General features: G+C 36.2%; 1 protein-coding gene across 1 annotated transcript; it reads left to right on the top strand.

Moving 5' to 3' along the window:
• The first annotated feature begins 3,702 nt into the window (after positions 1-3,702).
• LOC106939688 (PDZ and LIM domain protein 5-like) lies at positions 3,703-14,856 on the top strand. Its single transcript, XM_015022185.1, has 3 exons — positions 3,703-3,818; positions 4,239-4,373; positions 14,675-14,856. Exons 2-3 carry the CDS (start codon positions 4,275-4,277, stop codon positions 14,828-14,830), a joined length of 255 nt encoding a protein of 84 aa, XP_014877671.1. The 5' UTR covers positions 3,703-3,818; positions 4,239-4,274; the 3' UTR covers positions 14,831-14,856.
• The last annotated feature ends 627 nt before the right edge of the window (positions 14,857-15,483 follow it).

Here is a 15,483-nt window from a genome sequence, read left to right as displayed (position 1 = left end):
CTTGAGATATTTTTTTTTTAAAAAGGGAAAAAAAAAAAAAAAAAAAAAAAAAAAATATATATATATATATACATATATATATATATATATATATATATATATATATATATATATATATATATATATATATATATATATATATATATATAGTCACAAAAATAGAAGCATTTAACAACAAATTTAGCCAGTTTTAATCAGATACTTTTAGATGCACTGATATGTAATTTATTATTTTGTTTGTTTTGTTTATGTGATGTTACATGGGCAAACATCACTCTCTACCTGTAGTTAGTTAGTTTCCAAATTAGAGACTGACAGACTGATTTTGAGCAGCTGATGCCTGCAGTCTGAAGTGCTGGATGGCCTATTTGACATGTGTTCTCCTTAAATCCCAAAGGAAACATTACACTTGGCTTTAAATGTCTCTCTTATAATGACCTATCTTTGACCCATGCTTTGAGCAGATGCGTCTCCATGAGGTCCAAGTGCTGTTTGGGTCTGTGTCTGCGTCACCTGCTGGTTAATTCCCTGAAAACAGATTTATTTCTCTCTTTCCCGTGTTTTAAGCTAAACTGTCATTTAGCACTGAGATATATGCCTTCTGGTGTGCTTGTCTGTTCATTCTTGACAGCTTGGCAGATAAGAAAGGGAACATGTTTTCCCCTGTGTGTGAGAGAGAACACTTATGAGGAGTGATTGGGTTTAAAAAGGAGAAGAAAAAAAAAACTTATAACAGGATTGTTTTTGAATTTTGCACATGCTTATTCACACTAACATCTTGGGATCCTGCAACATATATGCAAAGCTTTTGCACATATGTTATTAAAGTAAAATGTCTCAACTGTTTTACAAATTGCAACAACAACAAATAAAGTGCTGTATGTCATTGAAAACCCTAGAGACTAAACAAACTGTGGGTGATTCACTGTACAAAGATGGGTGAAGGGATTAGCTATAGGCTTATATTAGTCTGAAAGGGTCAGACTGATTAGACTGGGGCCAGACAAAGTACACTCCCCAAAATAAACATCTACACTGGTGTTTGTCTTGCTATTTGTAGATACTGTAAATACAGACATGTCTGGAAAAAAATATTATTTCATATATATAACAAAATATTTCATTTCTTTTACAAAATTGTTTTATAAAAAAATATTCCCTCCCATGAACTTAATATATATATGGTACATATTTTCTTCAAACTTTTCTTAAACCTTAATATGCAAGAGTAGAAAGGAATGTTGCTGAGCTCAATGCTCCGTACAGCATTCTGTAGAAAAGATCTCGGACTAATTTACATAACAATTATTTAGACCTCTGTTGTTGTCCCTGGTTTAACCTGGAAAAAAGGATTTATATGCAACAAATATTGCATTCACCGTCAAGTTGTGAACGTGTGTGTATATAATGTGTGCGGATGGGTGAGGCTTAAGGGTTCAGCTGCGAGAATGGTGATTGTTGGTACCTCTTTCCTTGTGTGGCTGATGTATTACACATCATTCAGAGGGGTAGATTATCATCCTATTAGTCTCAGTGTGACCATGTGTGTGTCTGGCAGCGGGCTGATGAGCTGTGATCTATAAGCAAGCAGAGAAATGAGCATATGGGGACTGGAATAGACCATTGGACAGGACAAAAGACTGTAGGATGTCTGAGTTTGTGTGCTTCTGCACTCTCTCTATTGTTAAGGTTTGGTATAATTATCTCACGTCCCACACATCCCCCTTTGTTCTCTTTGCAACAGATTTTTAGCCTCTGGCCATATTTGACAGTATAAAGCAGTGATCAAAACCCTTCTCTGAAAAAAGACCATCTAGGGGAAAAAAGAAGGAGAAGCAAAACCAGTGCATTCATTAAAAATAATGCTAAACACTCATTCATTCATTTATTCATTCATTCATTCATTCATTCATATGTACTCCAACTAGACAGGTTCAAGTGACTTCTTATGGTGCTAACTTAACCTTATCATGGTGATAAGGATGTTGATTTAATGGGAATAAGTCAACAAACTTAACAATGGTCTCTTGTGAAAATGTGGCTGATTCATATTTGCTTTTACATTGTTGAATTTTACAAATAAAATCTTTGTTACTTTGAACATGATTTACTGTAAACAGCCAAAAAATGTGCCTGTTCTAAGGATTTCTTCACTTCACAAACTCACAGTGATATCTTATCTACCAACAAGATGTTATAAATTAACAGTGGGATTTGTCATTCCAGTAGATTCCTCACTGTGATGTATGTGCAGACTTCCAATAGTAGAGGTGCTCACTTTGAAACCAGTCAAAGGTCTGTGCAATGCTTCTCTTCTGTGTTCGTCATTACCCCCAAAATGATGTAGCAAATGTTGGACTGGGACCAGTCCTTGTATTTTGCCCACGGTGGCCCAAAATGGTTATTTACAAGATAAGAAAAGGCCCATGGCATACCACGTGCAGGTTTATTGTTTCAAAAATTTAAATAAAAATGCAACAGATTACGATGAGAGAGGCCCCACTTCCCATCTTGAAGTGAAAGTGGATGTCAAGTACTGCCAGAAAATGACTTTCTCCTGCCTCCTTCTTCAGTGGGATCTCTTTTAGGTACACGTGTGAACTAAACCACATGCACCATTTTAAAAATGCAATACAAAACTACCTTTTCATTCCAGTCTTTATGTTGGCTTCTCCCTGCTGAGTGTTCATTTGGCTGTTCTAAGGCCTGCAGTGAACACCATCCGGAGCCAGGAGGTAGGCTCAGTGTGAATATGTATTGTAGACAGGATCAAGTCAGGAATGACATAAGTATCTAATTAAGTCGGTGCTATGAGCGTATAACTACAAAGTCAATATTGATCTGTCTGGACTAAAAAGATAAAGCGAAGAAAATCCAGCACCAAGGGAGAAGAACTGCTAATTGTCAGGAGGAAAATAATGAGGAACAGAAAAACAAATAAAGGGAAAATCTGCAATTGACTCCAGATTGTGTATAAGCCGAAATGCACAAGGGATCATGCTGGAGTTTGTGTAATTTAATTTCTTGATTGTATAATTTTGTTTCTTTAGCCTTTAAAGACAGGAAAGCTGAGAAAATACCTCGTATTCCCATGAAGGATGTATGCTATAATTAAAACAGACCTGCTTAAATAAAGAGCTCCGATTAACAACTCGCTACCCTTTGCTTTGTTGTTGGAACGACTGCGCTGGAGCAGTGAAACACATTTCTAACAGGAACGAGAGAATCTTTTGTTTATATGACTTCATCAAGCTCAGGGAGACCTTTTCACTGAAGCCTCTGGGGTGTGTTCTTTGGTCTTGATTTCATTACGGATCGTTTCACCTTAAAGGAAGCGGCCCGTAGCAATGACTCCATGTTCCCAAAATATCCAGATGAAAGATAAACCGTCCCCTCTTTGCTCCCCACTTCCCCTCCTGTGTCTCCCCTCCCTCCTCTTGTCATTTTCTCTGCATATCACGCTCCCACAGTCTTTTCTGTAATCCATGTTTTCCCCCGTGTTGCCCCCTCAGTGCGTCGCCTTTATACCTTAATCTCACCCTTCATTATTATCTCCTTCATTTCTCCTCCCCTTGCTCAAGCTCCTCCTCTTTTCTCCCCTCCCACACTCTCCCCACCCTACCTCCTTTCTCTCCCTTCCTCCACCTTTCCCCTCCCACTGTCATTAACTATAGTATAAAAGAGCATTGCATCCCTCTGTGGCTTTCTCACACACAGTGGGATTGCTAGAAAGGGAGGAGTGCAGGGGAAACTGGAAATTACACCATCTTTAGTACCTGACTGGAGTTGTTGTCCTCTCTGGAATTCCCATTGAAGAGGTATGTTGCTTAAGTTTGCGCTGTAATGACACCAAATAGTAATAAAATACAGATGTATAAATGTTTACTTTATAAAGATCTTTTTGTTAGGACGACTGGGCATTTCTTACATAAACAACTTTGCAACCTTCTGCAGAATAAGTGACTAATTCAATAAAAGCATTGAAATGTTAGAAAATATATATTTTTTAGATTTTAATCCAGTTTAGATAAAATGATGTGAAATTAAATCTCAGTATTACATTCTTCCCTTGACTTTTTAATCCATTGAATTTTTTTCATCTCGCTTCTTTTATTTCTGTACTGTACCAAAAACACATTTTTCTGTCATATCTCAGGCAGTCTAGAAGCAACTTAGCAGACCTTTTAAAACCAAGTGGTAATTATTTGATCTTCTGTGTATTTTTGTCCCGCTACCAGCATCTTTTCTTGTGATCAATACTAATTGAAGAGACCATGAGCGGGAACTACAGTGTCACTCTGTTGGGGCCGGCCCCTTGGGGTTTCAGGCTCCAAGGAGGGAAGGACTTTAACATGCCCCTCACCATCTCCAGGGTAAGTAACAAACACAAACATAATTGAATTCAAAAGGGAAGACACTCAAAAAGATGTGAGCAGGTGACAAAACAGCCTGCACTGCACTCTTATGTCATGCTTCAAGACTGTGTTTAACATGCAATGCTATCAACATGCAAAGCTAGAAAGCACTGCATTCTTACAGTTTAGTCTCGCTCGTGCATGTGAAACCATTCACCTCAGGCTAGTGGTGAAGTGTCCTGCAACTTCTGCACCATTCCCTTACTGGTACCAATTCGTCTTGAGGCTTCTTGCCCAACTTCTCCAAACCACACCGGTGATAGCTTAGCTGAATCATGTGCCATCTGTCGTCTATTGACCACACAGGAAACTCATTTTAGCTTTCTTTACATTCCCCCTCACTTCAAGTGTCTATCGAAAGTGCAGCAATCAAAGTTTTGGCACAAAAATCTTGGCTTGTCTCCCGCTGCTTGAAGAAGTAACTTGATGGTCCCTTGGTTTTATGTCTTAGTAGTGTAGCCTTTCTCTGACTGATGATCTTACACACACTACTCCTCCCAGATCTGCTTCCCTCGTCACTTTAGCTGAAATGAGATCCAGGAAGAAGATAATCCCTTTTTTGATGTTAGCAAAGCTTCTGTTTCGTTATGCTTGGAACTTTCCAACAGCCACAGCAATTCTGACACAAATACACACAGTCACTAAGAAAGTTGCCTACACTGTGTAGTGCACACATTTCTGCTTCCACAAATCTGATAATGAATGGTTTGGCAGATCCTGTGCCAATCTCCCTCGGGGCCATTTTGGGTTGCCATGTTTGTCTTATTAGTTTGGATGTGATACTTTTCCCTCCAAGCAAAGCCATGTGAATGTCTATCCAAGTTGTGTGGTTCTTTGTGACTGTAAGTGTGTGCCTGAAGGCTGGAGTCCAAACATGGAGACAAGATTACGAAAGACACTTTCTGGAAAACACAGAGCAAACTACCAAAACAGAATAAATAGAAAGAAAACAAAAAAACAAACAAACAAACAAACAAACAAAAAAATCACCCCATGAAAAAACAGCACTAAATATACTTGTTTAAAACAAGAATCATTTGAGCCTATAACTGTTATATAAATAGTATTTAAAAAGTTGTTCTTTTCATATAAAAGCATTTTTTTAAAACTCTTTTTATGGGTCCAAGAGAATTCTCACTACCATGCAAAGTTGAGAGTAAGTAAACTGTACTTGTCAGCAGTCTGCTCTTAGTTGAACTGAGACTACATTTTATTTTATTAATGTGGTTTTAATTACGCACTGCCACAGCTTTAATGCTTGTTGTAAGGTTCATAGACTGTATGATTTGCCTTATCACAAATATATTGATGGTTTTATCTGTGCAGCAATCTGTTATTTCTTTGCTTTTAGAAAGTGTAATGTCATTGCAATTAACATTATTAATCATGAACTGGCTTGTTTTAATCAGAAATCCTCTAATTAATTGCAAAAAAAAAAAAAAAAAAAAAAAAAAAAAATGCAGAGTGAGAGGTACATGTCAGAAGACTTTTGGATTTGTTTGTAATAAATATATCAGCATCAAAGTGACAGGCACATGCAAAGCATACAGATACGCATAAAATTCGTTAAAATTATTAAATTATCGTAAAATAGAGACCGTAAAGAAGCCACTTTCCTTAAAAATTGGAAATTTACAAGAATAGGTACTAATATTTACAGTCAGAGTACTAATTAACTATTCACAGCAATTAAAAAGAGAGGAATAAATAAAAGTTCTCCAGAGTTCACTCAACATCTTAGTTCACTGAGAAAATGCTACTGTGATGATAAAACACAAAGATTAACGTTTTGTATGTCTTTTTCTATGTGCTTATGAATGTGAAGAGAGCAGGTCACATTTGTGCCTATAAAGGCATGAAAAATGTCCAGCTTAAGCAATTAAATCACTTATTGGTTGTAATATTAATCATCCAAAACCCTAAAGCACCTGCCAAACAGTATATACTGTATCCAGTATGAGTCAAACTAATATTCTCATTAATGCCATTACTCATGTCTTTGAACGTTGGTTTATAGTGATGTGTTCAATTTAAGTAGCTGCAGCTGGAAGTGTTTTTTTTTTTCCTTCTTCTTTGGCAAACGGTGGTAGACTCTTAGCCTCAGAAGCTGATGACAGTTTGACTCAAAATTAAAATGTCTCTCTAAAGATCACATATACCAATCTCTTTTTCTTTCTTCACTATAATATCCTATTTTGTTTCTGTTTGTGTCTATAGTTTAGGTACCTTTTCCACTTTAACTTTATTATTCAAACTTCATGCAGCACATGACTCATTCCTCACAAACAACATTTTCAGTCAAATACCAAGAGCCAAATCAACTCTAATCATGTCCACCTTATTAAATCCAGCTAATGATGGTGAAAACCCAGTGTCTATGGCCACATGCAGCCATGCAAACTTGCACACTCAAATTGAAATGCACATTAGAGCTCTGTCAGTCTAACCATAGTGTCGGTTCTGAGCAAAGACCGCAGAGTAGGGATTATTAGTGTATGCAGCACTACTGCCAAACCACATTTACACCAACAGCTGCTGTTACTAATGCCCACACATAATATGTGAGCAAAGTATGCATTTTGTTCCTAGGACAAGATGTGCATGTCGTGTAAACACATTGCATCACTGGGTCCAATGGCTGGGTCCAAAACTAGAGTCACTTATGGTGACCCTGGGTCCAAAACTAGGGTCACCATAAGTGACTCTAGTTTTGAAGTAAATTGGCCTCACTATCCCATTCAAAATTACTTGTGTTTATGGTTAGATCCCAGTAAAACATGTTAAGAGTTTCCCCTGTTGAAGTTCTCCAATTCTACAGAGAAGAAGAAAAGAAGCATAGTTATATGATAGGTTCCAGTGTGTTCCCCAAACAGTAACATTAAAAACAATAATAATGCCTGTCCACTTATTCAAAGAGGATTTCAGAAAGAACTAAGGGTATTGCACCACTATTAATAGCTGTTTAAATCTGCAGTATTATACAACCTTTTAAAAAATATGATGTTTTTTTTACATGTTTGCTGAAACTCTCTTTGTGTTGTGACAATAGAATATGAGACAGATAAGCTGTGAAAAAAAGTTGAACTCCAATACCTCCTCCCAGTGGTATCACTGCCATCTACAAAAACATACAGCTCAGTCAGAAACAACCAATGACAACCAGAAGGGGGTCCATACCACTGTCAATCATGCTTGTGTACATGCTGCTCACACAATCCCCCTGGTTTTTGGTACAAACTGCCAATCTTGAGCTAAAATGTGCTGCTTACATTGAGCAAATCATAATTGACAGCAGTGAGATATTCCTCCTTGCTTTGATTGGTTGTTTCTGACTTTGAAAGGAACAAAGAGCCTTGTTCTGATGCTATAAGTATTTTCCTCACTTTGTGTCAAAGTAAATTTTGTAATGTATGTGTTTTTAGTTCAAAAGAAAAACAGGTCAGCCAATAATATCTCACTGAAATCACCTTTGGATAAGACTATCTGGCAAACCGCCTTTGAACAATTTAGTGGAAATCCATTTGTGTCAAATGTTTTCTTTTAAAGGGTTAGTTCCCCAACAAGCAGAAGCATGTGTGGATGAAAAATTGAATCAATATATAAATATCTCTAATGGACGCCCATTTGCACTTTCCACTGTAAAAATAGTTTTAAAGGAAAATAACCCATGGGAGAAGATGCATTAGATTTCTAAGAATAGTACGCTTTTCTCTGTCTAACATGAGAACTGCACCAGCATCTTGAGCTGAGACTATATATTTGCTTAGTTATATTTTCTGGTATACTGAAACTAATCAAAATGTGTATAAGGAAAGATATTATAAATGTAATTTGAAATAAAATACATAGTTTTCTTGCTAATTTCTTTGAATATCTGTAAATGTGAAGTTTGATCATTTGGTGGCCTATGTTTGAATATCTATAAATGAAGAATGTTTCATTTAATGAAACCTAGAATATCAGAGCTTTGTGTGGTGAGGATAACAAAATGTTATCTATAAAAAACACTTCCATGGAAGAAAGGAGTTCCCGAACCAGTGACAGATGCTTCCTGCTTTCCCAGAGATGTGATGGGTTCATATCAGACTTTTCTTCCGTCGTCTTTCTTCTAATAATCAGTCCCTCTTCTTTTAAAACATTTTGAACTTTATACAAATGAACAACTTCATTAATCTTTTCTTTCTTGCAAATCAACCTGTCAACATTTTATGTATATATTAAAGTGACATTACATAAACCATGGGCAATCAAATCTGGGGTTCATTTTTCAGCCGTCCTTATGATCCTCAATGGTATTGTTGATTTGGCATTTTTGGCATTTTTTGATGATGAGTATTAAAGTACCTGACAATAGTCAACCTCCAATTTCAATTTTGCATTTTTTATTTTTTTTGTATTGACAGTCTAAAAATTGTTCCTTACAATCTCAGAAAGTCCTGCAGCAAATTCTTGGCTGCAGGAATCCTGGCCAATGTTATTCAGATTTATACACTTGGTTTTTAAAAATACACAAACTCTAATTCTATCCTATAGCAATGAAAAAATGTTAAGATAATGTTTTTTTATTAAGTTGATGTCATCATGATCACCTTTTATGTTTTATATTTTGTCTATTTTGAATGTCTCACAGCATTCCTTTTCAAGTCACCAACAAATGAAAGACAACACTGAATATCATGTTACATCCAACATATTACAAGTAACCACTTTTAACTCTAGTGACACATGTTTTTAAGGACTGCTATTTCAATTTAATGAATAGAATTCTCTCAGGCCAGAGAACCTTTACAACCCTGGCAAGAACAATGCAACGGAGTCATAACACACGGCAGTAAATTCACATTGTAGAGGACAGTGTAACCTATTGTTAAATGGTGCTATAATGGATTTTCCACAGAAGCTGTTAATCCCGTTATGTCTCCTCAGCCTTCCTCCCAGGATGGCTGCCTGGCCTCATCATGTTTGTTCCTAACAGTGGATTCCAAGGACTCACAAGAATGGAAGCAAAAGGAAATAGTTTAGTTTTATATTAGTAACTTTTCTCCTTACTTTATGTCAGTTAAATGCACTTTCATGCCTTTTAATTACTGCCATAAAAGTGAAACCAAGTGAACATCAAAGTGAGATTTATTGCTCCAGCTGCTGTTCTGACATTATCATCCATGCAAAACTCTATGAATGCTTCTGCCACAAAAAACAACAACAAACAAACAAACAAAAAAAAAAAAACAAAGAAAAAAAACCCCAAAAAACAAAAAAAATTGCAGACCTCATCATCTCATTTTCTTTAATGAAGGACTGAGCATATTTTAGCCATTGGCCGCATTGAGTTCCCACAACACTTTTGAGACAATGCTGTTCACTCTCACTTCAACAGTAAGGACCACACCAAACTAAAAGTCTGATTTTTAAACCACTTTAAACACCAACAATCACAGAGTAACAATGCTGTCACCATGGTTACCTAATGTAATATCCCTGTGTGTGACTGTAGTCATTATAAATAGATATAATTATGGTAGTGTCCTAATTTATTCCTCTTTATAAGTTTGATTCTTTAAAATGACATTATATACAAATATTTCAAATGTCTTGTTTATTTATATACTTTATTTATACTACTTACATTTCTGTAATTGATCTAAAATATATTTATATGTATTTCCAAGAACGTTAGAAAACATTTTCTATCCAAATTCAATTGGAGTTACTGTCTTTTCAAACATTTCCTTAATATCTGTGCACATACACGCTGTGTGCCTATAGTGTTTACAGTTGCATATATCTCTCTCTAAGCTGCTGTTCAGTGTCAAACTGATTCTGACCAACATTTACCTTCTTTTACACAATCGCACATCTGCATAGTGTTTTTTTACTCCCTAGTCAATTGCTTGATTTTCACTGCTTTGTTCCATGTCCTCTAGTTATTTCATTTAAGAACTTTGGGCTTGTTCATTAATCACAGCCATAGTGTAGCAGAGACTGAATAGACATCTTTAAGATCAAAACATTTATTTGGTAAAGGAGTTAATTAGATCTGATTTTACAATTATTCTTTTCCGGAACATGAAACTGAAATGCCTTTTTTTTTTTTTTTTTTGCCAGCTTCAGGGTTAAAAAAACAAAAAAAAACAATGAAAGCTGAAAATTAACATTTTGCTATTTGGGATGATAAATTGTGAGGGAAATATTGCCTGGCTGTTAACATGTTATTGATGGATAAATCCATGTAGGATGGCTCTGCTTCAGTGTCCTGCACCTCTTTAATCTTTTCCTTATTTTTTTTTTCTGTCACGTCTCTTTTCCTCTTGCATCCATCTCACTCACCTCTGTATTTCCCCTACTTCATCTTTTTAATCTGTCTGGGCTTCTCCAGCTATAAATATTTAGCTTTTTTTCTTTTGCTAGGAAATAAAAAATAGTGTAGCTATAACATAGTTGTGAGACAGAAAGTCTGCTAGTCTTCTTTGTCTCTTAGTGTATTTTGAAACCAGGGGTTGTTCAAGGCACTCAGACCCATCATTCTGCCCATAAACCAAACAACATTGGAGCCTTTTAGAAAAGTTTGTGCTAAAAAAAACAATGTCATACATCTTAAAAATCTAGTGTTGCTGTCAGCATTTTGGCAAGTTTATCTGTCAAAACAGACTCCAAATAGGCTATTGGAGTCTAAATGTTTTAACTGACTGCAATAAATTAAATGTTTTATAGACCAAATATTCTCTTTTGCCCAAAATTGGAATAGCCTGATGTTTAAAATAGGATATGTTTTTGACTTATCTAGAACATTTACAGGTCAGCCTAAAATGTAGTCCTTAGTCAGAAAGCTGACCAATAAATTGATTATAACCATAAATTAAATTTTGTGTTCTTTTCTTGATAGGAGAACCTTTTTTGGAGTGTGTTACTATATTAATCAGCCCTCAGAAAGAGGCCAAACCATTCATCACTTCAAAGCTCAGCTTGCTGGGAATTAGCTAAGAAACACCAGAATTATAAACATAAACCTCTTAACCCAGAGAGACTAATTGTACCACAGATCTCGCCAAGATGAGTTCAGGAAGCCTGCTTTTTTTTATTTATTTTTTTTTTATAAAATGTCCTTAAGGCAATTATGATAAAAACAATATTGTCAAAGAGGATAATTTCTTTGACTTATGAATTCATGGATGGCAGAAAAATGTATTTTATTGTTCAGAACTTCACCTTTAAGATGGCTGAGTATTCATATTGATCTGAACAATGGTGGAATCCATCCATCCATCCATCCATCCATCCATCCATCCATCCATCCATCCATCCATCCATCCATCCATCCATCCATCCATCCATCCATCCATCCATCCTCTTTCTTTCACAACTGTAACTCTGTCATGACCATTTTTTACAGTGTAAAATGCAAACAGCCCAGACAAAGCAGGATATACACTGAAGAAAACATTCCCGAGTTTCTGATCAAAAATATTGTTTTCAGTAGAAAAGCATTGTTCTTAAATTTTCCATGCTTCTGTGGACAGGCCGCGTTTTACTTCATACCTGAACTCATTCTAGAAAAAAGTTTTGAAGAAGCTAGGATATAATAAATGGCCCAAACTTGTAAAATGATTTCTGAAAAAACTTGAGTGTTAGTGGGGGTTTTCACAGAAAAAAAAAGAAAACTGTTTGTGCTTTGCTGAAGTAATGTGCATACAATTTAAAAATATAGCATTAATTCAGTATTAGGTTATGCCATTACTATGCTGTTACCTCTTATAATGTGCTGTAGCTATCTTTGCTTATCTATCTTTTATCAACTCCACTGTGTATGTGTGCATACTGCTATTCTTTATCACAGCCAAGAGCCTTAAATCAAACTCAGTGGGAAAGTTGAGACACCAAACCTATACAAAGAGACTGAGATTGTACAAATTTCTACTTTTGATTTTTACAATAATTTGTTGAACTGTGTTTGATATTAAAATTAAAACTGCTTTTATCTCTGAGACCTCTCTCTATCAACCCAATTAAAATCAAATGTTTCAATTTCTTAAACAATCATTTAACCATCACAACTGACTTCTGGTACCATTAAACTTATAACTTAAATATCAAGTCTGTGCAATACAAACTAACCACTTTTATTTTTTCATATTGCTTCCTTAAGCCAAAGTATCTCTTACGTCTCATGACTTGTTCCTTCCTCTGGCCTCCTCTCCACCATCGGTGGCTGGAATTCTCTTTTTTAGCTTATTTTAATAAAAAAAAGTGAAGCGCTAATGCTTAAAATAGAATGAGCATTTGTGTGTAGTAGTCATATGTACAGCACTATGAGGGGAAAACTTTGAACTGGACCTTTTGTGACTTGGTTCAAATTAATCCTGAGGTGGTTAGTCAAAACACTCCCCTGGAAACAGGTCAAATGTCCTGAATTAAAAGCCCACACATGTACCCAGTGGCATTCTTTTTTCTTCCCTTCTCTCTCACTGTTTTTAATACAAACAAATTTAATCAATGCTATGGCTGCACCCTCGTTACTTGGTTCTTTCAGCTCTATGAATCTAAGAGTGGTGGTGAGTGATGTTGCGTGTGTTGGGCTAATATGACTATAAAAGGCTTGGGGGCTGCAGAGCCTTTACACTAATCCAGCGGCGCAGCTTGTTTTATTGGTCGTGCCTGTCTGTCTTTACTCCTCTATGTGTGTGAGTGTGGATTTATGTGTTTGCGTGTAAGAATGTTTCTATGTGTAGTACAGACAATGATACAGGTTAATTCACTCTATGTCCCTTGAGTGCCTTACTTACTACAGATAAAAATGTTTTCTTTTAGGAACAAAAAGTTCAACATTAAGACTTCATAGGCACCAATTAGACCAAAGCTGATTTTAACAAGTGTGTTCACGATAGCAGCACGTGTGGTACTTTGTTGTGGAGTTGAAAGAAACATTCATTCACTCACATTTGGACACGTCTAAGGAAACAGTGTGACCAAGAATGGTTAGGGCTGCAACTTCAAGTTTTGTCTCTTGGGAAGTGACTTACCCTGTTTCTCTATCATGAACACAAAAGACCCAAAATCGAAGCAACTACTGTACCTAAATTCTTATTTAACTCTCTAGATGCACTTCAGTTTTGCTTGTTTGATTGCAGTCCATCATCACTAACAAGAACAATCGATTTTCTTGATGATGGTATGGGTTTTCAGCACAGCTATAATTTTAACTCATCTCTAAGTATGGATCTAAATATTAAATGACAGCAGTGGTACTTTCATTTGAATAGTTTTAAATTAGCCATTTACCTCCAAGGTATTATTGTACTAATTAAAGTCTGTCTAAATATTTTGAATGCATTGAAAACATTGACAGGAAGATATTAGAGGTTTATTTTTACTTTATTAAGCCTGTAAGCCTGACAGCCATCAACTTTTGTTTCCCCACATTGAATGTTCCAAAAATGTTGACATAATGGGTTTTTTTTATGAGTGATTAATTACTTAGCTTCATCTGTAGAGGAAAGTAACAGTTCAGGGTGTCTGTTGCCTCTGGCATTTTCTTATACAAGCAGGCACATTATAAAACACAGATGTTTAATTGCTGGTGCTTCAGTTGCAGCTACAGACATCCTGAGTTAGCTTGAAACACAGGAAAATAGGATCTAACAAGAATTAACAGGAGGAACCAGCAAGGAGAGTCTGAGAAAGAGTAGTATATACACTGGAGAGCTTGATTACTTGAACAAGGACCAAATAGTTCATTAGAAACAGGCTGCAGGTGTGAGCTAAAGCTCAAGCAGAAACAAGGCTTATCTCATCAAAATAAGAAACTGCAGAATACTAAGAATACAGAACAATAAACAAACCTCACACCAACCCAAGATCCTGACATAAACCTAACCTAAACTCAATTCACAAAATCCCTGACCCCAGACCAGCACTTTGTCTTACCAGACCCGGGTTTTGGGCCCCATAAGGAGCACTTGGTCCCCACAGCATATGTGGGGAAAGGAAAATGGTCCTTGCAATGTATCATCTACAAGGCCACACACACGCACCCTCATTATGAAACTCAAACAGTAAGTTTTTTGGTGAAAAACCCAACATTCATTATTATTTCCATTGTGTTCTTTAATACTGACTATAAATATGCATCATGGATTACAGATTCCCCTTAATGTCTAAAACAAACTGATCAGATCTAAAGGTGACAACAGCAATAACCACATTATTTGAAAATCCTGAAAAAGATGTGTAAAATGTAACTTGAGCATTCTGTGTTTCCACAGCTGTCGGATGGTGGGAAAGCAGCAAAAGGTGGTGTTGCAGTTGGAGACACGGTTCTCTCCATCGACGGTGTTTCCACAGAGGGCATGAACCACCTTGAGGCCCAAAACAAAATCAAGAACTGCACAGGGAACCTTAGTCTCACTCTGCAGAAGTAAGCGATGACCCCACGCTTGTTGGTTTCTCTGATGACAAACTATTTATGTTACTGCATTTTTGTACTATTATGTACAAAAATGACAGATTGTCTTTGTCCCCACGGAATACACAGGCTGACCAAGAATACTTTTAAAGTCAACGAAAAATAATTTTTTTTCTGTAACAAATTTAAATACCTTCCTGTTAAACTCTGAGCATCCCCATCCAGGCAGTCAATCACTGTTGTTACAGTAGGGAGTTATTCTTAGTTTTCACACACACTGACACCATTAGTTATATTCATTCCCTGATAGAAAGAAAAATAACAAAAACAACAAGAACAGAATCTAACACGTGGATGACCAACTTTTCCCGAAAGTCTAATTCTAAACTAGAATCCTCCACTGCGTCTATGATTTATCACAAGCATTTCTCCTAAAGAAATGCTTGTGATGTGTGGCTTCATCTAGGCTCTCATGTGGTTTCAATTGTCTAGTTCTCTGGCAGCAAATGTAGACGTGTGTGTTTTTACTTAAACACTGTGAGATGTGCAAGGCTGCAACGCATTCCCTTCATAAAAGAATGAAGAGCATTAAAGTAACCAGCCCATTAAAAGCATAGCATAAATTATTGTAGAGAAATCTTACGAACTACTCAGTTTCCTTTTTTGTGT

The sequence above is a fragment of the Poecilia latipinna genome, unplaced genomic scaffold, assembly GCF_001443285.1.
Source record: "Poecilia latipinna isolate Pla-1442-1.1 unplaced genomic scaffold, P_latipinna-1.0 Scaffold2951, whole genome shotgun sequence".
Classification (NCBI taxonomy): Eukaryota; Metazoa; Chordata; class Actinopteri; order Cyprinodontiformes; family Poeciliidae; genus Poecilia; species Poecilia latipinna.
Note: the sequence above shows the minus strand (reverse complement) of the source record. Positions and strands in the feature narration are given on the sequence as shown.

Coding starts and splice junctions, on each gene's coding strand:
- LOC106939688 (XM_015022185.1), top strand. CDS start 4,275: ATGAGCGGGAACTACAGTGTCACTCTGTTGGGGCCGGCCCCTTGGGGT. Junction 4,374..14,674: donor TGCCCCTCACCATCTCCAGG/GTAAGTAACAAA, acceptor GTGTTTCCACAG/CTGTCGGATGGTGGGAAAGC.